The sequence below is a fragment of the Petaurus breviceps genome, unplaced genomic scaffold, assembly GCF_028583685.1.
Source record: "Petaurus breviceps papuanus isolate PSGF00001 unplaced genomic scaffold, PetGlider_PUasm1.0 229, whole genome shotgun sequence".
In the NCBI taxonomy this organism is placed as follows: Eukaryota; Metazoa; Chordata; class Mammalia; order Diprotodontia; family Petauridae; genus Petaurus; species Petaurus breviceps.
The window spans coordinates 23,078,561-23,103,520 of record NW_027185903.1 but is presented as its reverse complement, the minus strand read 5'-3'; the positions used below and the strand labels follow the sequence as shown (position 1 = coordinate 23,103,520).

Sequence of the window (24,960 nt, the reverse complement as noted above, 5' to 3'; positions counted from 1 at the left end):
AGAGAAAGAAAGAAAGAAAGAAAGAAAGAAAGAAAGAAAGAAAGAAAGAAAGAAAGAAAGAAAGAAAGAAAGAAAGGAGGGAGGGAGGGAGGGAGGAAGGAAGGAAGAAAGAAAGAGAAAGAAAGAGAAAGAAAGGGAGGGAGGGAGGAACAAAGAAAGGAAGGAAGGAAGGAAGAAACAAAGAAAGAAAAGAATGCAATACAATCTTAGACTGCATCAATATCAATTTAACTTTTCACTTATTTACTCTAAGAATATTTATTAAAAACTTACTTTATTTTAGGTACCAGGGATAAAAACAAAAATGAAACAGCTTCTAGTCTCAAGGTATTCCCATTCTACTGAGAGAAAATAACATAATACACAGATAAATACTATATGTGTTTTTGTACACGTACAGTATTTATCTATAATATGTGTATGTAAGTATGTGTAAAAGACTTCCAAGCCAAGATGGACATCTGAACAGGGGAGGTAGGCAGTTAAGTTCCCCCACACCTTCCTCAGCAAAAATCTCAAGGTGGCAGCAGACTGTATAATGATCAAGAAAATACAATGAAATTTTATATTAAGTGACTTGCCACCCCTTTCCTCCCTCTCCCCCCCCAAAAAAAGTTAGCCGGAAACCTATGGACAATGAAAAGGAGGCTATCAACAAGGCAAGCACCAGAGCAAGCAAACAAATTGACTGACCCTTGGTGGGCCTAGAGACATTTGTACTTTAAAGCATCTGTAATTAGAAGCACACAGAGGAGAGAAAGCCTCAGGGTGATCAAAAAACCCAAATGGGAAAAAACATTAGGATTGTCAGATGAGTAGGGTAGGGCATCTTTCAACCCAGAACAGCCCTGGTTCAGGATGCTAGCACTCTATACATTGAACAGCAGAGCATTATAAAGGAAAAGTGAATTGAATTCAAGCTACAAACAGACAATTAACAAACATTTATTGTAGTTCTTGATGTTGAGTTGTTTCAGTCATGTCCAAAGGCTCCATTTTGGGGTCTTCTCAGCAAAGATACTGCAGTGGTTTTCCATTTCCTTCTCCAGTTTGTTTCACAGATAAGGAACTGAGGCAAACAGGGTTACAGGATTTTCCCAGGGTCAGCTAATAAGTGTCTAAGAACAGATTTGAACTCAGCTCCTCCTGACACCTGGGCCAGCAAGCTACCCTCTTCACCACCTAGCTGCCTTACATTAAGTACTAACCGTGTGTCAAGTACTATGATAAGCATTCAGTGGGTATACAAATAAAACCAAAAAAGAAAGACAGTCTCTGCTCTCATGGAGCTTACGTTCTAATGAGGAAAGACAACACATAAAAAAGATCTGAAAAGGTGAGAAGAAAAGCATGGTGGAAAAATCTAAAGAACTTAGAGAAAATAGATTTTCTAGGAAGAATTCACCAAAAAGTGAAAGGGGCCATAGGGGCAAAGAGAGGAGCCATCTGAGGCATGGTGGCAAGGTCTAAAGAGAAAGTGAAGTACGGCTGGTCTGGGCCCTGCCTCAAAATGGACAGTAAAACTATAATAGTGGGGGACTTCAATGTATCTCTTTCAGAATTAAATAAATCTAAGAAAAAGATAAACAAGAAAGAAGTTAAGGACCTGAACAAGATTTTATAAATACTAGAGAATCATCTGCTTTTTGGCAATTATTGAATAGGAAGAGAAAAAAGCTTACATATTTCTCAGTTTATACATGAAATAATTGTCTTTTGGGGTGCATTAAAAACCTCACAAGAATACAGAAGAGAAATATTAAACATATTCATTACTGACCACAATGCAATAAAAATTGTATTCAATAAAACATGACAGAATGGATAGAGCACTGGCCTTTAAACCAGGAAGACTTGGGTTTAAGTCCTGCCTCTGACAAATATGATCTGTGTAAACCTGGACAAGTCATTTAACTTAATTCTCATTTTCTAGGCTGCACTCAAAGACTAATAGTACCAGGTCTTAGTAGCCAAAGCTCCCTCCCCAACTTCTTTTCAGCTTTCTTTTATGGCTTATCTTCCTCCATTAAAATGTAAGCTTCTTGAAAGCAGAGACTTTCTTTCTACTTGTATGTTCAGTCCCTTCACTTTGCATATTATCAGGCACATAGTAGGTGCTTAATAAATACTTGTCGATTGACTGAATTTAACTTTTAAGCAACCTACACAACTTTTAACGCCTAATTTAAAACTAATTAACAGAACAGTTGCTGATGTGCATCTGTGGAAAAAACACAGGCCCAATAAAAAAGTAAGTAATGTAAGGAGGACAGTTAAGAAAATTGGATAAAAAGTAATTTCATCTTTCACAGCTATAGTAGCAGCCAATAGACAATGACACTGATTAAAGAAAATATGCAAGCAACTAACTAAAGGTAGTCTTCAGATCAGCCAATTTCCATTGAAAACTGATTATCTTGTTAATCTAAGTACTTCATAGTTTAACTATAGCCAGCTTCTTATATCATAGTATTTTCTGTTCAAGTGTATTGCTCTATAATGTTAGTTTATATTTAACAACTATATGACAGCCTAAGTTTAAAGTTTGTTCTTGAGCTTTGTATATCTTAAGTAACTTGTAAAATTATGAAGAAAAGTAAGGGAGGGAAGGGAGCAAGCATTTATTGAGTACCAGGACTTGCCAACAGATGAGAGTAGCTAAAGTCTTTCGGGAGACAATGAGATTTAAATAGACTGGTTAATGGAGAAGTTTTGAATACTATGTACTTTCTAGGGATTTACACATTGATAATGAGGTTGACATATACATTGATAATGAGGTTGAGACACATTTTGCCAAAGCTAGCTCAGTGCTTGGGAGGCTCTGAAGGAAAGTGTGGGAGAGAAGAGGTATTAGACTGATTAACAAACTGAAGGTCTACAGAACCCTGGTGATGACCTCATTGTTGTATGCCTGTGAAACCTGGACAATCAGCACCATGCCAGGAAACTGAATTACTTCCATGTGAATTGTCTTAGAAAGATTCTGAAGATCACATGGCAGGTTAAGGTACCAGACACGGAGGTCTTTTCTCACACTAAACTGCCAAGCATTCAAACTCTACTTCAGAGAGCTCAACTCCTTTGGGCTGGCCACATTGTTCGATGTAAAACATAGGCTTGCCGAAAAGACTATTTTATGGAGAGCTCACTGAGGGTAAGTGTTCATGCAGTGGTCAGAAGAAGTATTACAAGGACACTCACAAGGTCTCTCTTAAGAACTTTGGAATTAAGAAACTGGGCACAGTGCCACTTAGCACCGTGTGCCCACATCAGAGAGGGTGCAGTGCTGTATAGGTAAAGCAGAACTGAAATAGCTCAAAAGAAATTCAAAATGAGCAAATTTAGAGAATCCACTCCAAATATTCACATGGACTATTTGTGCCTGACCAATGGTAGAAGATTCCAAGCCTGTACTGGTATGATCAGTCACACTTGGACACAAGTACTTGATTCAAGCATAGTGATGCCCCTCCACCCTGGGCAAATGGGTTGGACAATTATAATCAAAACTCTAAGCTACTGCCCCTTTCCTGCTTATCTCATCTCCCTGACCACAGGGCACATTTCTTCTATAAGAATCTCTGTATTTTCCTGGTTAGGGGGTGTCTCCCTTAGGGGGCTGCCTCCTTTAAGGGGTTGCTACTTCCCCTAAAGAAGAGCCTGCTTGGTTTGTTATCTGGAATAAACAATTTGATCAGCCTTTACCTGATTTAGAGAAAGCCTGGGTTAATTCTTTCAAGACAAGACAGACACACATACATGCATACACACACACACACACCCCTTGCACCTCAACATTTTGGAGTGACCTTGCACCTCATCACCAAGTGTAATGGCAAGCAAACAAGTACTTAATGCCTTGTTTCAGCTATTTAATTATTTAGCACCTTATTTCAGTTCAAGTTTCTTTTAAGCCCTGCCCATGATTATATCAAGTCTTTGTTAAGAAACAGAACTTTCAACCTCACATCTTGTGAAACCCAGAACTTGTGAACCCTTGACGTAACAGGAAGGGGAGGAGCTAATGACCACATATAAGGAGAAGTCCAAGCTGGGAGAGAGCAGAACTGAGAAAAGAGCACTTAAGGTGGCAGAATTGAGAACTTTGTGATGGCCAGGCACTGTTCTGTTTGTGTTGATTTTTGTTTGTGATACATTGTACAAAAGCCCTGGGGCCTTACTGGAAGCCCTGAAAGAGGATTTTCTTGTTGTCTATTTACAGGATTCCTAGAGGAGGGATTTGGAGGTCCTGGGACTGTACTGACAATTTGTGTTGAGTTTTCAGACCTTGTATGTGGGTCTGTGTTGATTTCAAAGGCAGCCAGTGAATTGATGATGGTGCCGGCAATGTGAATGAATGTTGTTTTGGCTCTGTTAAGCTTTGTTTTCCCAGGAACAGAAACTGTGAAGGACTTCAGGTAGACTGGACACTGTGAGCTTCAATATGGACCTGGATGAGGAACTGGACGAGGAGCTGAGAGCTGCCTACTTTTGAATCCAGGTGACAGTTGAGTAGATTCAGGTAGGAGCTGTACCCATGGAATTTGGGAGCCAGCTTCAAGTCAAGATGAAAAGACCTCTTCTTGGGTACTTAATGCTGACTGAGAAGATCATGATTTACTGTGACCTGGGGTGGAGAACTTTGACCTTTGTACTTTGTGTCCCTTAAAGAGGCCTGCTCCTTAAGGATGATTGAGTTAAGGACTTACTGAATAATATCTTTTGCTTAAAACTATGTGGCCACTTTAGTGATAAGTTATGTCATAACATTGTGAATGCTGTAGTTTGGTTTCTGTCAATGTTTTGTCTTAGTTTATTACTGAATAAATAGAGAGTTCACTATACTATGTAATCAGAACCTTGAAGCTGTTCACAGCAGCAGTCCTCTGGAAAGCTTCTGGTGCTTCGCTTTATACCAACCTGTGCGCTAAGTCCTTTCACAAGTATTATCTCATGCTCCTCAAAACAATCCTACAAAACAGGTGCTATTATTATCATCATCACTATTTTGCTATCAGAGAAAGTGAGGCAAACAGAGATTAAGCATATTCTTATCCAGGGTCCCAGCTAGGAAGTGTCTGAGGCTCAGGTCTTCCTGAGCTTCCTGAGTTCTTTCTTGAAATCAGGTCTTCCTGACTCTAGACCCAGTGCTATACCTACTGAGGCACCTAGAATATTTATCATATTTAGGTTAATCACTTTCATATTGCTTTGTAATAAATTCACAAGTACTTATTGAGCTAGGTGGCACAGAGTGGATAGAGTGCCAAGCCTGGAGTCAGGAAGATTCTTCTTTTATCTGTAAAAACAGGAATAGCACCTATTTCCCAAGATTATTGTGAGGATTAAATGGATATCTGCAAAGCACTTAGTATAGTGCCTGGCACAAAGCAGGAATATGATAATAATAACCTTAATAATAATTTTTTACAGATGCAAAAACTGAGGCAAAGACAGGCTAAGTGACTTGCCCAAAATTATACAGCTAGTAAGTAACAGAGAAATAATTGAATACAGGTCTTCTGCTACCCAATCCATCTTTGGTTAACTCAAAGTGAACCTTGGGCCCTAGATATTCTATCTTCTTACTGGTTTACACCTCATTGTAAATGAATTTACTGAAATCTTTTCAGGTTACTGAAGACTACAGATGTGGAATGAGGAAATGGAGAAAGAATAGATGAGTGATGTCCATTCTGCTGGACAAACAGGTTCACGGGCAATCTTAGTAACTTGCAGTTATCTTTTGACTCCTCATTCTCCTTTACTCCACTTATCTGATTTAGATAAATTGCCAAGTCTGGCCAGTTCTACCTCCACAAAATCCCTTATTGCCATCTCCTTCTCTCCACTCATAGTCATCACCCTAGTGTAGGCTCTCCCCCGCCCCCCCCCAAACTAGGATTATACCAGGAGCCCCAGCTCAGGACAAGTCGGTAAACCTCTCCTGCCTAAGACGTTATTTTGCAGTTATAAAAGAACCTCCTTTCATCCAAAGCAGTCCCCCAAACTTTCAAGCTATAGGAGTACAGTGAGTTCCAAGGCTAATATGTCCACAATAAGTAAGAGGCCCAATGAGCTACACACCCCAAAACCCTGACATGCCAAAGAAACTCTTCCTGGCCTGGCACCCAGCTCCGTCCCTGGCTGCCGGGTGTGTGGCTCACACTTGACACCTGGGCACACCGATCCACACAACATACCGCTGTCGGCACCCCAGGAGGGAAGCTGGGCAGGCAAGGGGATTATGTGCGCCTCGGCTCCAGGGAAGGATTTTAAAGCGATCCCCAATTGTGACACTCAGGTCAAGCTGAGGCACTCTTACCTTCGTCTTCCAGGTAGCGTGAAAGGGCCTCTGAGGCTGCACTCACATGGAAAAGGGCAGAGGAGCACTCCCACCCGGGAAGGGCCAGAGGGAGGACTGCAGGCAGACCCCCTTTCCACGCGCGAGACTGTGCCCGTTCTGCCTCGCGGAAGAAGCTGGCAGTTAATGTTTTCCCCTTTACCTGAGTGTTGCCCCTCAGGGTAACGCTTCAGACTCCGGGACGCAGCACGCGGGTGACCGCACGAGCATGGAGAGTGCCAGGCACTCCCGGCAAGGGGCCAGGCGAGGGGCATGGGTGCGGAGGTGGCCGGTGAAGGTCACCGAGCGGGGGTCGAGTGCTCCCCTGCTGTCCTTCCCCCCTCCCTCCCACCCCCGGAGTCCTCTCTCACCCAGCCAGTTCTTGCGCTCAGGGATGTAGTAGTATTTGTTTCCGAACTGGTCCGTGCCCACATACTGCTTCACTTCTTTCGAGAAGAGCCTCAAAAAGGCGCGCAGCAGACCCTGGGAGCCGCTCATGCTGCCTCTCACTCAGCTGGGTTCTAACGGCAGGGGCGGAGACATCGGGAGCCGAGACCCCACCTCCGCAGCCGGCTCCCGGACACGCCCCCGACACGCTCTTTGCCAGTAACGGCTCTCCTTATTGGTTGCTCTGCCCCCGCGGCCCAGCCAATGGGTGACGCCGCTCTTGAAGTCCCGCCTCCTTGAGCGAGGCCGGCCGGTTCCGGTCATGGCGGTGAGGTGGTTGCTGGCTTGCAGCTGGAGCGATGCTGGGCTTCCTGGAGGCGCGGCAAGCCGGCCTGGACGATCCTGGGAGGCTTCGGAGAGCAGAGGCCACGCGGAGGTAAAGAGAGCCTGAGAAGCCGGTCAGGATCAGCGGCTCTTGTCTGTCTCTTTCCCGCCGCCTTCCTCCAAGCTCCCTTGCCCTTTGACCCCCCTGGTCCTCCTCGTCTGCTTGCAGCTCCAAGGCAGGCCGGGCCCTCTTCTGCCCCAGGACCCTCCCTGAGTCCTTGATCCTGTTCTCTCAGGTCTCTTCCGGGACTCTGCACCTTCGGCCATGCCCTCCCTCTCTCACTTGAGATCTTCGCTGGACATTTATATCCATCCCGCACTCCGGACATTTCATCCCCCCATCCGTACTTTTGCACTAGCCCTGCCTTATGCCTGAAATTCGCGCAAAGAATCCCTCTCCCCTTCAAGACGAACTTCAGGCACTACTTTCTCTGTCCGCCTCCTCCCACCTACTAGTATCTTCCCTGCCACCTTGACTTCTTTGTATTTATTCTTTTTGTATTCTGTAGATGTGTTTATATGTTCCTGTGGACTCCCCGTGAGACTGGGAGCTCCTTGAAGTTGGCCTTTCATTCGTTATATTTAGACACTCAGTGCCTAGTACAGTCACCAAACATTTTTAAGCATCAGCCTTTGTCCTAGGTGCTCGGGTTACAAAAAAAGTTAAACTCAGTCAATCAAAAAATATGAATTGCCTACTACTTGCCAGTCACAGTGCAAATCGATGAGGGTAGAAAAAAGGGCAAAAGGCAGTCCTGCCCTCAAAGAGCTTACAAACTATGGGGGAAAACAATATGTAAAAAATGTAAATTGGAAATATTCAACGGAGCCTAGAGACTGGAATTAAGAGGGTGGGATCTGGAAAGGCTTCCGGTGGGATTTTAGCTGAGACTTGAAAAAAAGCAAGGAGTCAGAGATGAAGACCGAGAACATTCCCTAAAAGGGGGAAAGCCAGTGAAAATGCCACAAGTCAGAAGATGGAATATCTTGTTGGAGGAACAACAAAGAGGCCAGTGTCACTGGATCATAGTATACTAGGGGGTTAGGTGTAAGAAGACTAGATAACTTAGGGAGAGGAGGCAGATTATGAAAACCTTTGAATGCCAAACAGTATTTTATATATGATCTTGGAGGTAATAGGGAGCCAGTGGAATTTATTGAGTGGAGTATGAAAGGGTAAAATGGTCCAAACCAGACCTGTACTTTAGGAAGATCACTGACAACTGTAAGGGCAGGAAGATGGATTAAAGTAAAGAAAGACTTGTGGTAGGCAGACCAGCCAACAGACTGTTGTAGTAGTTCTGTGTATTGGGTGAGGAGGCCCAGCACCACGGTGGCAGCAAGTGTCAAAGGAGAGAATAAATCCTATTGAGAGATTATAGGAAGGTAAAAATCAACAGGCTTTGGCCACAGATTGGATATAGGGTTGAGAGAGAGTAAAAATAAGTTCAGTTTTGGACAAATTCTGTTTAAGATATCCACAGAAAATCTGGTTCAAGATATCTAGTACATAGTTGGAGATAGATGCTAGACTGGAGTTGAAAGAGAGGTTAGAACTGGATAAGTAGATCTGAGAATCATCATCGTAGACATAATAATTGAACCATGGAAGCTAATAAGATCCCCAAGTGAAATGATATAGAGGAAGAAAAGAAGCAAGCCCAGAACAGAGCCCTGCAGGATTCCTACAGTTAGAGGGCATACCCTGGATCTTTAAAGATCCAGCAAAGGAGACTAAAAAGGAATGGTCAGATAAGTAGGAGAACCAAGAGAGAGTAGTGACCCAAAAGCCTAAAGAGAAGAGAGTATCTGGAGAAGAGGGTGATTGATGGTGTCAGAGGTTTCAAAGAGATCAAGAAGGGTGAGGATTGAAAAAAGGCCATTGATTTGGCAATTAAGAGACCATTAGTAACACAGACTGCTACAATAGTACATTCTTAACAAGTGCTTGTGATTTTAGGGAGTGTTTCAGCCTTTGTATTTTTATTGCCAATACCTAGCAGAAGACCTGGCACATGGTAGGTCCTTAATAAATGCTTATTGATTTAATATTTCCATATGAAGTGATTCTTTCCTTGTTACATACAAACATGCTAAGGTCTCCCCATAAAAATCTTTGCCATCCATTAAAGTACTTAAACTATCTCCTTCCTACCAGGCCAATATTTTTTGTCTGTTCTATAGCCTGTTTCTTGTTATACAGGTAGATGACTATATAAGGAAGAGTAAGGAATTTTCCCCTCCCTTTTCCAATTACATGTGCCATTATGTATTATGTTTTTATAATTCACTGTGCTAAAGTAATTTATAAAAATAATTTATGAAATATTTGAATATAATTCCAATTCTCAAGTAGATTATTGTAGATCCTCAAAGGACATTTAAGTTAATTATCTGTGAATATCCTAATAAAGCTATGGAAATGTAAAATTTCCAATTTTCCAAAATTATTCTCATCTAATTAATACAATCAGTAGCAAAACAGGAATAAAGTAGCCCATGAAACAGTAAATATAATATTTCAGTTATTGGTAAAATCTGAAAATTTATTAAAATTTGAATAATTTCAAAAATCAAGTCAATAAATGTATTAAGTGCTTCCTTTGTGCAAAATATTGGAGGTAGAAAGACAAAATTGAAAGAGTTTCATGCCATAGAGTTTTAAAGGATTCATGATTTCATTTTGTGTAGGTACTTTGTACACCTTGACAAATAACAATACCTACATCCTTAATAGATGATATTTATGAGTTACTGCACCCAGATTAATCAATCCCTTGATGGCCAACCTGGTGACGAACCTCTTTGAAAATAGTTATGTTGGTTTTTGGAGACAGGTATGTTGTAGCCCACTCCCAGATCCATACCCAAAGTCTTCCTGTCTTGGTAACAAACTCCAATAGCTTGTGTTCTGTTGATATAGGCTTTGAGAACCTAAGACTTTTCCATACCTCAATAAGGAGTAAAACTTTGGTAGAGGAAAATATGAACTAGTGGGATATTAATATAGTCACTGCTTATCATAATGAAGATTCAAAACAGGATTATATCCTGGAATGGGCCTCAGAAGCCATCTAGTCTCACTGGCCCACACACCCTTATTTAAAGATCATATTGAGGCAATAGAGATGCCTAAGGTAACACAGAAGATAAACATCACAACTGCAATTTGAAGCCAGGCCCCCTGGCTCCAGAGCCAGTATTCTTTCTACTGCTACACCAGGCTGCCTCCCTAATAAATGATAAATACTCAAGTTGACTAGATTTAAAGAAAATGGACTTTTTTCCTAGTGTTTTCTCTTTTCTATCACAATATGTATTTACAAGTTTTCTTATATCTTCCCTTTGACAGCCAAACTTCTGCAAAAAAACTGTCTACATCTATTGTCTCAATTGAAACTACTTTCTTCAGAGTTAACAGTGATCTCTTATTGATAAACTCAGTGACCTTTTTTGAGTGCTTAATACTTCTTGACAGTGGTGTAATGTTTGACACTGTCAGTGAGCCTCTCCTCATCATTCTCTTTTCCTTAGGTTTTTGTGACACTGCTCTTCTGATTCTCCTCCTTCTAAGTTTTCTTAACAGGATGATTGTCCATGTCCCATCCTGTTTGTGGGTATAATCCAATTCTGGGTTCTTTATTCTTTCTGAGAAATCGAGATATCTCTAAACCTCATCTCTGTCCCTGAGTTACAGTATCCAAAGTAGAGCTCATTATCTTTCCTCCTAAACCCACCCACTCCTAACTTTTAAAATTCTCTTAAAGGCAACATCCACTGAGGTCAGCAACTAAGGAATCATTCATAATTCATCCTTCTTCTTTACTCCCCCAAACACAGGCAGGTCCCAAATCTTGTCCATTGTACCACCACATCATCCTTCATATCCTTCTCCTTTTCATTTAGCCACCACTTTGCCTCTCACTTGGGCAATCATACTAGCCTTTTTTTTTTTTTTTTGGCACTAGCCTCTTAATTTTTTATATCCCTGCTTCCATTCTTTCCCCTCACCATTGCTTCCTCCATATCAGTCTTTCCAAAACACAAGCCTGCCTGTGTCACTCTCCTCCCTGCTCAAGAAACTTCAGTGACTCCCAGTTGCCTCAAAGGGAAAACACAAAATCCACTGTTTGTTATCTAAATCCTTCACAGTATGGCTCCAATCTGCCTTTCCAAAATGGCTACACATCACTCCCCCTCATGTACTCTATCTTTTAGCCAAATGGCCTACTGATTGCTGCTCCAGCCTGACATTTTATCACCTGCCTCTCTATCTGGAATGCACTCCCTTCCATCTGTCTCTTGAAATTTCTAACTCCCTTCAAGTATCAACTCAGGTGCCACCTCCTACATGATACCTTTGCTGATCCCCCCAATGTTAGTGTTCTCTCCCTCCTCCCCAAAATTATTTTTTACATATTTTTGTATTAGCTCATCTGGTACATAATCTGCCATGCCCCCACCCCCAGTTAAATGTGAGTTCCTTAAGGACAAAGACTATATGTCCTTTTTATCATATCCCCAGCACATCTACAATCAATCAAAAAGCATTAAGTGCTTGCTATGTACCAGGCTCTATACTAACTACTGGGATACAGATAATAATTCATGGAACAATCCCTGCTTCCATGGGGGAGACAGCATTGACATAAAAGTAAACTACAGGTGCTTAATAGTTATTGAATTAAATTTCCTCTCGTATATTAAAAGCTTAGAGCTGTGTCTTTTTAAAAATTTCCTCAAGTGAGCTTTTAGAACATTAGATTCTTCAATTTGGCAGGAACCTTAGAGGTCCTCTAGTCCAACCAGCTTGATACAGGATTCCCTCTGCAACATCCTTGCAAAGTGATTTCCCATTATTTGGTTTCCCATTATTTCATGAATGTTTCCAATGATAGGGATCCAGATAACACCCACGGAATAAGTTTTCTTCATTGTTGAAAGGAAAACACATTATGCATTGATTAATGCTACTGTCAGCAAGGCACAAAGGGTTCTTGAGATCATTTTACCTGAACAATGAATCTCTTGGTTTTTTAACAGAATGGAGCTGGGGGACTGTGTTTCCTAGGACCCTCTCCTAGGAAACCTGAAGTGAGTCTAGGACTGTGGTTAGACTTTTTAAAAAATCTTCCATTTTCTTGAATTTTGAAAATATAATTCAGAGATAACATGGGGAAGCAGCTACTTGGGACTTAGGGCTTGGGTGAATGTGTCCACTACATGGCTTTATTTTGTTCAAATTTACTGTCAAAAGATCATCTGGTCCAGCTCCTTCATTTTTTCAAGAGAGAAAACTGAGGCCCAAAGAGTTGAGTTGCCCTTAGACATGAAGTTCATTAGTCAGTAGCTGAGTTGGGATTCAAATTCAACTTTCAATTCAGCCATAAGCATAAATATATTTTTAGTTTTTAACTAAATTTATGAAAAATCTCTTTCCAATTCCAGATATGTGAGTCTGCAGAACTTTAGAAAATGCTTTTCTGTGTTTTTAAGCAAAATACCTTTTTATTTAATTAGTAAAATTATACTAGGTCTCTGCTTTAAGTATGAAGGTGAGGAAGGAGAAAATGTAAAGCATAAAATATTATTTTTCAGAGTTCAAACTTTACTGAAGTTGAAATCTTTCACATTCTTAAATCATTTTTAATTTGTTCCTTTTTACTTCTAATTTTTATGTTTTTCTAAAGGGTCTTGAAATTGGAATTAAATAAAGACCGAGATGTGGAAAGAATACATGGCAATGGTGTCAACACCCTTGATATTGAACCTGTTGAGGGAAGATAGTAAGTTCATTTTGTTAATTTTTTTTCTCTTTTTGAAGGTGGGAAAAGCAGGGCAATTGGGATTAAGTGACTAGCCCAAGACTAGTAAGTGTTAAGTGTCTGAGACTGGATTTGAACTCAAGGCCTCCTGACTCCAGGGCCAGTACTCTATTCACTGTGCCACCTAACCACCCCCATTTTGTTAATTTAATAGAATTTCTTCATTAAGTAAATATAAGCCCATAATGTTGCCATTAAAAATTGCCAGCAAAAGGCAGTCTTGAAGTGGTTTAAAAAAAAAGCTAAATTGTTGGGATTTTTTAAATGTAATTTTCCACATGTGAACAAAAGCTGAGTATGCATTGGCAAGTAAAAAGCCTGCCCCACTGGCTTTAGTGAAGGTTTAGTCAATATTAGCACCGCTATCTGAGTTGATGAGTTTATGTTTCTACAGCCCTTGAAGACTGGCAATGCATTTTACAGGCATTGTACCATTTAGTCCTCATAAACCTCATAAAGTAGACTCTGCAAATAGTGTTTACCCATTTTACAGTTGAGAAAACTGGAGTTCCCAGAGGTTATATTAACATGGCTTGTAAGTGATGGACCTAGAATTCAAATTCAGGTCTTATTCCAGTCCAGTACTCCTTCTGCTACACTTAATATTGTTGCTAGGCTTAAAATTAATATGCTAAAATCTTAAAAACCAGTTTGGTCTCCTAGGATGGTTCAATGTGACCTCTACAAATTTCTTTTAATTTGCTAGCAAACTATGTCTTTATGGGTAGTACAATGGTCACTTCCATTTTAGTCCTTATCAAATTACCACAAACTTAATAGTCTAAATAGGAATTTAACATTTAACTGCTTATTACATTTCAGTTATTTGAAACTTAATCTCTTTGACAGAAGTAAGTAATCAGTTTTCACAAATATGGATGATGTAAAATTAAAAAGTGTTCTTTTTTTTGACAGCATGTTATCCGGTGGTTCAGATGGCATTATTGCACTTTATGACCTTGAAAACGTCAGCAGAAATGTTCATTACACATGCAAAGCTATTTGTTCTGTGGGCAGGTATGTATTCAAAATATGATTAGTTAGCAAAAAACTAGTATAAATATTTACTGGTATAAATGCGAATTTGAAAATAGCAGTATATTAGATGAAAGGAAAAAATTATGTTCAAAAAGCACATAATAATTACCTCCGAGTCCTCTAACATTTAAAAAAATTAGCAAAAGTATAAGCATGGGGTGGCTAGGTGGCACAGTGAGTAGAGCACCGGCCCTGGAGTCAGGAGGACCTGAGTTCAAATATGACCTCAGACACTTGACACACTTGCTAGCCATGTGACTCTGGGCAACTCACTTAACCCCAATTGCCCTCCAAAAAGCAAAAAAAAAAATATAAGCATAGTTGACTTTTATATATTGCTTTCCAAGAGACATCAATGTATACTTTTTAATATAGGAATTTATAAATCTCTTATATTTTCTTTCTTTGCATTCTGTCCTAGATCTTCAATAATCCACATGTCCATCTTTTCTTGGACATCTTGATGACTGACTGCCCGTACTCTGGCTTCAATTGGCTCCCAAACTAGTTTTGACTCTATTATGATCTTCTGCTTTATGATTTCCTATATACCACCCTAGAACCTCTCACTTTCCCTGACCTTCCAGCTTTGACTTCTGATGATCCACATCCTAGGTAACCCCACCATCTGTTTTTTCTCGTCTCCCTTCTTAATTACAAAAAACAGTAAAGAAATTCATGAAATCACACTGATTTCACACACTATATAAATTTGTGAAGTTTATTCTCAACTGGGTCTTCCCTGCTATTCATTTTTTGTCCTTCACTCTTTCTTTCCTATCATGGCAGTTTTAAGACCTTTTCCCTATTAGTTCTTAACTTCTGCCTTTCCACACTTAAAGCACATTATCTGGCCTCTTGTTACATTGAGATTCAGCACATCTGATGAGCTTTCTGAACTCCCTTCTTTGATTCCCTGAAATGTCTTAGTAATCTTGACCATTTTCTCCTTCCCTTCTGTCTCCATAGAAGCATTGTCTCTTCTCCTCTCTGTGTCTGATCTCTGCCAGTGTCATTGTTCCCATCTCCTGACTTGTTGAAGCAAATATCCACTTTGTCTTCTACAACTTCAGTTTTTCTTTTTCCATTTGCTTTCAATTTTCTCACAAAAATTACCCAGCCATTAATAAGGAACTTACTGATCACTCTGTATATCCATTTCTGGCCATTCAGCTATTGATTCTGATATCAGAAGTATATTTTTTCTGGTGGAATTTAAATGAGGAAATGCATACAGTATTGTTACTCTCTGGATTGAATAAGAAAGCCATTTCCCTTTCAGTCTTGAAGTTCTTAATGTAAGTTGAGAGAAAATCTTTATTGTTACTCAGGTTTCCCCGATATAAAACAAAACTTTAAAAAATGCCTTTTTTCATTCCTTTTAATACTGTCCCTTGTCATTTTTTTCCCATCAAAATTACATTTCCAAAAAAGAAGCCGTCTATATTAGGTATTTCGAATTTTCATCCACTCATGATCCTTAACCATCTTTCAGTCTGACTCCATGTCAGGTAGTCAATAAACTTTAAGCACTTAGTATGCTCTGGCACCTTGCTAAGCCCTGGGGATGCCAAAAGAGGCAAAAGACAATCTTTGCCCTTAAGGAGCTCACAATCTAAAAGAAGAGACAAAAGCAAACAAATATGTATAAACAAGTATGCACAGAATAAATAGGAAATAATTAAGAGAGAGAAAGGCACTGGAATTAAGAGGGGTTGTAGAATGTGTCCTGTAGTAGATGAGATTTTAATTGAGAATTAGAGGGAGCTAGGGAAGCCAGAAAGGAGAGCATTCCAGGCATGGATGACAGAGAGAATGCCTGGAAATGAGAGGTGAAGTTTCTTATTGATGGAACAGTCAGGAGGTCAGTGTCCCTAGCTCAGAGAGCCCATGTTGGGGAGTGAGGTCTAAGTAGATTGGAAAGGTTAGAGGGGGCGAGGTTGTGAAGGGCTTTGAATGTCAAACAACCTTTAGTGTTTCTTCTCAGAGGTAATAGGAAACCACTGGAGTTTATCGAGCAGGTAAATGACATGGTCAGACCTGTGCTTTAGGAAGATCGCTTTTGTGGCTGAATGGAGGATGGATTGGAGTGGAGAGAAGCTTCAGGCAGGCAGACCCCCCAGCAGGCTATCACAGTAGTCCAGTCATGAGATGATGAGAGCCTGGACTAGAGTGATTATAGTGTCAGAGGAGATAAAGGAATATATTCAAGAGATGTTGCAAAGGTGAAACTGACAGGCTTGGCAACAGATTGATGTGGGGGTGGGGGGCGAAGGAGAAGGGGATGTTAATGAGAAATCTAGTATGACTCCTAGGTTTCAAGCTTGAGGAAGGAAGATGGCTTTGCCCTCTACAATAATAGGGAATGTAGGAGGTGGGAGTAGGGTTAATGAATTGTGTTTGGAGCATATTTGAGTTTTGAGCATATAGTTTGAGATGTCTGAAAGGTAATTGAAGGTCATAAGAGAATTTGAGGCAGGATAGGTAGATTTGAGAATTATCAGCATAAAAATGGTAATTAAATCCATGGGAGCTGATGAGATTGCTAAGTGAAGTAGTTTAGAGGGAGAAGAGAAGAGGACCCAGGAGAGAATCCTGTAGGACGCCTATAATTAGAGGGCATGATCTGAATCTGTCAAGGGAGATATAGAAGTGGTTAGATAGGCAAGAGGAACAGAAGAGAGAGGTATCCTGAAAGCCTAGAGAGAGGAGAGTATCAGGGATGAGACATTGATCTACAGTGTCAAAGGTTGCAGAGAGGTCAAGGAGACTGAGGATAGAGAAAAGGCCTTTGCATTTGGCAACCAAGAAATCATGGTGTCTTTGGAGAGAGCATGGAATGATAAGGTCAGAAGCTGGATTGCAAGGGGTTAAGGAGAGAGTGGGAGGGGAGAAAGTGTAGGCATCTGTTGTAAATGGCCTTTTCACTATATCTTGAAACCAATAACCTAAAGATCACCAAAGACTTTAATTTCCAAATACCTTTTCTCAGTCCCTATCCTCTTTGATCCTTCTGCATCTTTCTTTACCATTTACCATCTCTTCCTCCCATTGGTTTCTGAGACACGATATTCTGCCATTTCTACCTCTCAACCAATCTTCCTGTTTTTTCATCCTTGCTCTTTAAGGTAGAAGTTCCTCAAAGTTCTGCTTGCTTCTTGATCATTCTACACCCTTGAATTACTCCCACCATCAGGCCCTTTTGCTTCTATTCATGTGGGATTGAATAGAACTAGAGTAATTCCACAACATGGCAAACTGAGTCCACTACAAATTAATGTTACCTAATTTCACCTGAACCCTCATTACAAGAAGGCAATCCTTTAGTTTTTACCCCATTGATTTGTTATTCCATCCCCTAGAGAGAGGCTATTTCAAACTTCTTCCCTTCAAACCACCCACACTAGTTCCTTTCCCCAACTACTCAGCTGAGGAAAGACTATTCAACAAGAGCTCCCTCTTCTTTTTTCTGTCTCAAAACACCTTAACATCATCCTCCATTCTCTTCTCCAAATTTCAGTTTGTGATGAATTTAGTTTGTTTCTTCTAATTACCAAGGCCACCCCCCTTTTCTGCAGATTTTCCCCATTAATCTCCAATCTCTCCTTATCTTCTGATTCTTTCTCTACAGCCTACAAATACACTAGAGTCTCTTCATTCTTAAAAAAAAGTCCTTCAATAGATCTTACAATTCCCCCAAACCCTAGAAAAAACTATCTACATTCATTCCCTCTACTTTCCTCCAACTTACTTGTTAGCCCTTTAAATCTTTCTTCCATCCAGAACGCTCTTCTAAACCTGGTCTTTCCAAATTATCAATAATTGTTTAATTGCTAAATCTGATTGCATTTTCTCAGTACTTATCCTTTTGGACTTTTCTGCAACATTTATCACTGCTGATCCTCTCTCTCCCTCCAGATTCCTGTAGGACATGTCATCTAAATGTACTAGTACCTCAAACTCAGCTTGACCAGAATCAAGTGTATAATCTTTCTCCAAAAAACAAGAAACAAAAACAAAACAAACCCCTGCCCACAATTTCTGACTTTTGTTTCTGTCAATGGTACATACCACTCACTATGTTTTCATATTGCCATCTGCATAACCTTGGTGTTTGACTCTACAGTCTCTTAGAATCACTGAGGAAGAAATGACTGGAGAGATCATCTAGTTCAACTGGTACCTGAAACAAGATTCTGCACTACAGAATTCCCCACAAATTGTCATTTGGCCCCTGTTTTAAAGTTTACAGCAAGTAACCAAACCTCTTCCTGGTATAGCCCATTCTGTTTGTAAGTTTTTTTGTGTTGACCCTAAATCTTCCTCTGCAGTTTTCACCTATTGCTGTATATCCCTCCTCTGGGGTTAAGCAGATCAAGTTTAATCCTGCTTCCATGTAGCCTCCCTTCATTACTGTGAAACGGTTGTATCTCTTTCTCTCAACTAATCCAAATAAGGAATCATATCCTGTCTTCTCATACTGCTAACCATCCTTTTCTGGATATGCCCTAGTTGGTCATCGTGGCAGAAGTTAACCTTTAGTCAGATGGTCAGGGCTCTTTCTGGAGTCTGTCATGGCTTCTTTTCTTTCTCCATTGATGTTGCCTACCTTGGAAACTTAGGTTACCATGTCATATTGTTGAATCACATTGAGTCTGTTTCAGTAAAACCCTCATTTCTGTTTGACACACACTGTTGTATAGCCATGTTGTATAGCCTATAGCTTCTGCAATTAATTTTTATAAACTACGTATTGGATATAGCTTCATAAATATCTTATTCTGGATAGAGACTACTGAATTGTTGCATTTAAAAAGAGCATCTCCCAAGGTTCTGTAATCAGTATCCTCAAAGATGGAATCACACTATAGTGACTGCACTATGAATTGCATGCATCAAATCTTTTCAGCTGGACATGGGGGCTGGAATTTCTTGCTTTCATTCAATACTTTAATCCTCCATTTTCCCCAACCTCCTTAAGGCAGGCTTTCCCCTAAGATAACCCCAATCTTCTGGGATTCTTTATGGAGACAGTCACAAAACTGCCCAGGACCTGCACTCAACATATTCTCAAACTACCCAAGGATCCTTACCTGAATATCCAGGTTCCCTGATAGCATCTTACATTCTGTCTCAGCTTCTGAATCACAACAACTTTCTTCTGCATCACCTATGTAATTCAGGTACTACAAATAAAGGTGTTATTGTCCCAAATGACACATGAAGAAACTGACACACTGAGACTTGTCCATAGGCACACAGCTAAAAGGTGCCAGAGGTGAGGATTTGAGTTCAGATCTTCCCAACACACAGTCTAGTAATCTAATCATTATACCATACTGCCTCTCATATAAGTTTATAGTCTCAAAATATACAGTGGTTATGGCTCTCATGCAGGATACTGCATTTGTTACTAATAGTATATTATTTCTATGTCTTTCTCAACTCCCATATCCTGTTCTTTTAAACCTACTTTCTAAATAGTTCGTAAATCCATCATTTTCTCTCTATTCTTATGCTTGTTTCAGCTCCTCATTACCACTTATAAGGACTTTTTGACTGTAGCCTCCTAATGAGTCTTCCTACCCTCCACTTTCTTTTATGAATAGGACACATTTTGTAAATAGTAGGTGCTCAATAAATGTTCACTAAACTCATTACACTGTTTAAGTCATCTTTCCTAAAGATGTTGTGATTTCTTCACGTAATTGAAAAAATCTAGAGTTAAACCTGATTCCTGATGACATTTTAGGGAAAACATTTTGATGACTAGAAAAGTAATCGGGCAGTCCACATTTTTCACTGTTGTACATTCAAAGCTACCTAATTAGCACCCATACCGCAGTTCCTTGTTTTATCTGTTCATTAAATAGTTTCAGTTAATATCACATCAAGCAAGCCAGTTAGACAGGATGTAATATCTTGTCCACGTTTTTACAATTCTTTGAGAATGTCTTTAAGACCATCAGGATGTGATAATTATTTTGTGATTTAAGTGCTTTTATTTATATAGGCCTTGAAAATTTCAAAATGCATCACTTTGTATTATTTGATCTATGTATTATCCCTGTAAGGTAAGTAGTATAAGTGTTACTATCCCTAGTTTGTGGTTCAGAAAATTGAAGATTGACAGAACCCACAAAATGTCACAGAGAAGCTAACCTCCCCCTGAGGACAGCATGGCAGGCCAGCAGGAAGCAGCCAGCACAGTGCTCTGGGAGCCGACCCCAGCCCTACACAATCCAGAAGTCTTAGCTCCAGGGCAGCCTCACCACAGCTGCAGGCTGGAGGGACTTCACATCATCAGCAGCTGTGCCGGTTTCCAGAATTATCAACCCATAGATGCTAAGTGAGAGGTCAGTGCAGTGTGGACTTTGGGACCTGGTAGTTTGGGAGTGTGGTTGGCCTTTATCCCCTGGAGGTAGAAGCCGCTGAGGCACCACAATTGTGTAGCCGCTGCCACATGGCAGCTTCAGCTCCTGGCCTGCAGATTGTAGGGGAACCAAGCGACCAGTCTGAGGGGTAAACACTTGCTTTAACCTGCTTGGGTCTGGATTGCTCTCTAGGGTGGAGGTCCTGGGGCGTGTGGAGGTTTCAGAGAGGGCACCCAACTAATACCTTCAGCAGCTGAGAAAACCCTAGTGATTGGGACGAAGCTCCCGTCTGGTAGCAGAGTCCTACTATGGCAAAAAGCTCAAAAGTCAAGTAATTGAGGGCAACATGAGCAGGCAAAGGAAGCAAACCAAGCAGAGCAATCCAACTTAACACTCCTATTTTGGGGACAAAAAGGATCAAAACATGGAACAGGAGGAAGTCAGAACTCCTGCACCAAAACCTTCCAAGAAAAATATGATCTGGTTACAGGCCATAGAGGAGCTTAAAAAGGATTTTGAAAACCAAATAAGAGAAGTGGAGAAAAAATTGGGAAGAGAAATGAGAACAATGCAAGAAAATTCTGAAATGAGAGTCAACAGCCTAACTGAGGAAAATCATACCTTAAAAAACAGACTGACTCAAATGGCAAAAGAGGCTCAAAAAGGCAATGAGGAGAAGAATGCCTTAAAAAGCCAAATTTGCCAGATGGAAAAAGAATCTCAAAAGCTCACTGAGGAGAATCATTCCTTCAGAATTAGATTGGAGCAAATGGAAGCTAGTGACTTTTTGAGAAATAAGATACTATTAAACAGATCCAAACAAATGAAAAAATAGAAGGCAATATGAAATATTTCATTGGGAAAAACCACTGTTCTGGAAAATAGATCCAAGAGAGATAATTAAAAAATTATTGGACTACCTGAAAGCCATGATCAAAAAAAGAACCTAGAAATCATCCTTCAAGAAATTCTGAAGGAAAACTTACCTGATGTTTTAGAACCAGAGGGCAAAATAGAGGTTGAAAAATCCACAATCACCTCCTGAAAAAGATCCCAAAAAGAAAACTTCTAGGAATATTATAGCCAGGTTCCAGAATTCCTAGATCAAGGAGAAAATATGACAAGCAGCCAGGAAGAAACAGTTTGAATATTGTGGAAACTCAATCAGGATAACACAGAATCTGGCAGTTTCTACACTGAAGGATAGAAGGGCTTGGAATATGATATTCTGGAGAGCAAAGGAGCTGGGACTAAAACCAAGAATCACCTACCCAGCAAAACTGAGTATCATGTTTCAGGGGAAAATATGGTTATTCATTGGAATAGAGGACTTTCAAGCATTCTTGCTGAAAAAACCAGAGTTGAATAGAAAATTTGACATTCAGATACAAGAAGCATGAGAAGGTAAACAGGGAAAAGAAATCATAAAGAGCTTATCAAAGTTGAACTATTTTACATCCCTACATGGAAAAATGATGGTTGTAATTTATGAAACTTTTCTCAGTATGAGAATAATTGAAGGGAATAGAAATGTATATGTGTATATATATATATATATATATATATACACATACATATATACACACACATACATATATATGTCTATATAGGAGGGTATGTGGGCATATGAATACATATGTGAATGTGTATATATGTGTACAGGTATACATAGATAGAGGTTACAGGACCAATTTAATGGGGAGGGATGATACTTAAAAGGTGAAACTAAGAGGTGAGAGAGGAATATAATGAGAGGAGATGGGGAGAGACAGAATGGGGTAAACTATCTCATATAGAAGAGGCAAGGGAAAATGGTTACAATGGAGGGGAAGAACAGGAAGGCAAAAGGGAATGGGTCAACCTTATTCTCAGTGAATTTGACTTAGGGACGGAATGACATACATACTAAATAGGGTATCTCACCCTACAGGCGAGCAGGGGGGAAGGGGATGAGAGAGAGGATGATGGAAGGGAGGGCAGGTGGGGGGGGTAAGGGAACTTGGAAGCACCCACTTTTGAAAAGGACAGGATCAAAGTAGAGAATAGAACAAGTGGGAGGTGGGATAGGAGGGAGGGAAATATAGTTAGTCTTTTACAATATATCTGCTATGGAAATGTTTTGCATAGCTACACACATACAACCTATATTGAATTGCTTATTTTCCCAGTAACGGTGGGTGACAAGGGAGGAACAGAATGAATCTGAAATTCAAAGTTTTAAAATCAAATGTTAATATATATATGTGTATATATATACTGTTATCAATATTATTTTAAAAATAAAAGTATAAAAAATAGTAAATTGAAGATTAATGAATTTGTGAAATACTCAAGATCACATATCTCTTGATTGGTGGACCCCATATCTGTACCTGGGTTCTAATTCTAAGTCCGCTGTTTTATTTCTATCTTGCTGGAATTTGAAACTCTTAGATCTTGTGCTTTTTATCCTGGTCACCTATGTTTTATCATATCTTATACAGAGGTGAAGAAGCAAGAAAAGTAAAAGAAAATATCCTGGGTTAGTTTGTGAGGCTGTTCTAAAGTCGCTGCCCTGCCTCCAATTACTAGGGAAATTTATAAAAACATTAGTTCATACTTCCTCAGATAGTGTTTCTTAAGAATTCTGGGATATCTAAAATCATCCCCCAAATGATCATCTAAATTAGAAGGAAAAGTAAATTATTGTTAATTCAGTGTTTATTTAATGTGTATAAAACTGCACTAAAGTCCTACTCTGATACTTATTAAATTGAATTTAGTAAACAGTGGTAAGCAGTCACATAGTGGATTGCGAGTGAACTTCAGTCAGGAAGATCTGGGTTTGAGTCTGGCCTCTGACACATATTGGCTTTCAGTACAACAGGTAATTCTCTTAGGCTATAAGTTTCAAAACAGTTGGTGATCTTAATAGGTAGAAGGTGTTTCCTCACTAGTTCTTTACACTAATCTACAACTACAGACCAAAATGAAGCCCCAATTATTTAAGCACTCGACATATAAGGCACTATGCTGTGCTGTTGGGGTATATAGACAGAAATGAAACCTTGTCATCAAGGAGTCTCCTTAGGAAAACAATATGTACACAGATAAGTGAATATAAGATAATTTCAGGAGAGAGAAAGCAGGAACAAATGATGAGGGAGGGGGGGGCATCAGGAAGGGCTTAGAGTAGGAAGTGCCACTTGACCTGAACCTGATGGGGTAAGGGGAACATTTATCTCAGGTATAGGCTCTGCATTTGAGGAAAAACTAGTAGGCCATTTTGATTAGATTATGCAATGCATGAAGGGGAATAATATAGTTCTCCAAAGGTAAGAGAGAGCCAGATTGTAGAGTGCTTTAAATACTAGAGTGAAGAGATGGCATATCATCCAAGAGGTCCTAGGAAACTATGAAGAATTTTGAGCAGAAGAGTATCAAAGTAGTATTTTACAAAAATTGATAAAATAATTCATTTTTAAATTGAATTTTGAATAGAATGTCTAGAATATCCTTATGAAAAGGGGTAGGGGCAAAGGAGGAATAGCACTTCTAGACCTCAGACTACATTGTGAAGTACAATCATTGCATCTTCTCATAATGGTTAAAAAATAGAGACATAGAATTGTGGAGCAGACAAGACAGAAGAGTTAGAGATAATAAAACTCAACAAACAAATTACTTAGGAAAGAATCCTGTTTGACTAAGACTGCTGGGAAGACTGGGAAGCAATCTGGAAGAAAGGAGGCTGACCAGCACTTATACCATATTCCATAATACATTCTGAATGGATACATGACCTTAATTTTAAAGATCATGCCTTTAAAAAAATTAAAAGAAAATAAAATTATATACCTTTCACGAATCTATGGGTATGAAATGTATTCTGAACCAAACAAGGGATAAAAGCAATTACTGAAGATGAAATAGATAATTTTGATTACAAGAAACTGAAAAGTTTCTGCATAGACAAAATTAATAAGCGAAGGCTAAAAAGAAAAGCAGTCAAGTAGAAAATAATAATTGTATAAAATTTCTCTGATAACTAAATTTTTCTGATATACAGATATTCAAAATATATAAACAATCAACACATATAAAGCCAAAAAACAACACCTGATAAGTGATCAAAAGATATGAACAGGGGTGACTAGGTGGCACACACTCTGGAGTCAGGAGGACCTGAATTCAAATTCAACCTCAGACACTTAACACTTACTAGCCATGTGACCTTGGGCAAATCACTTGACCCTGACTTCCCCCCTCCAAAAAAGCAAAAAAAAAAAAAAAAGATTTGAACAAAATAATTCTCGAGTTGCAAACTAAAAACAATTACATAATAAGTTCCAAGTCATTAATAATAAGAGAAATGCAAATCAAAAGAATCCTTGCAAATTGGCAAAGATGAAAAAGATGAGAATATTCAGTGTTGAAGGTGTTGTGGGAAAATAGTACACTGGTGCATTGTTGGTAGAACTGTAATCAATGCAACCATTAAAAAAAAAATTTGGATTTATGCATATAAAGTGACTGAAGTGCCCATACTCTTTGACCCAGAGATCTCATTATTGTGTTTATACCACAAAGCAACCATTGATAAGAAGTCACCATATACACTATGTTT

General features: G+C 39.6%; 2 protein-coding genes across 3 annotated transcripts in view; one reads left to right on the top strand and one right to left on the bottom strand.

Moving 5' to 3' along the window:
* Nucleotides 1-6,916, bottom strand: part of NDUFAF2 (NADH:ubiquinone oxidoreductase complex assembly factor 2) — a 251,856-nt gene extending 244,940 nt beyond the window's left edge. The window contains exon 1 of one of the 2 annotated variants that reach the window (XM_069096372.1): nt 6,718-6,916. In XM_069096372.1, the coding sequence (XP_068952473.1) occupies nt 6,718-6,844 (127 nt within the window). In that variant the 5' untranslated portion in view covers nt 6,845-6,916. The remainder of the gene's footprint in view (nt 1-6,717) is intronic. The other variant, XM_069096373.1, reaches the window with a different exon arrangement.
* Nucleotides 6,917-7,012: 96 nt separating this feature from the next.
* Nucleotides 7,013-24,960, top strand: part of ERCC8 (ERCC excision repair 8, CSA ubiquitin ligase complex subunit) — a 69,496-nt gene continuing 51,548 nt past the window's right edge. The window contains exons 1-3 of the mRNA XM_069096366.1: nt 7,013-7,169; nt 12,808-12,903; nt 13,858-13,959. Coding sequence (XP_068952467.1) covers nt 7,093-7,169; nt 12,808-12,903; nt 13,858-13,959 — 275 coding nt within the window. The 5' untranslated portion in view covers nt 7,013-7,092. The remainder of the gene's footprint in view (nt 7,170-12,807; nt 12,904-13,857; nt 13,960-24,960) is intronic.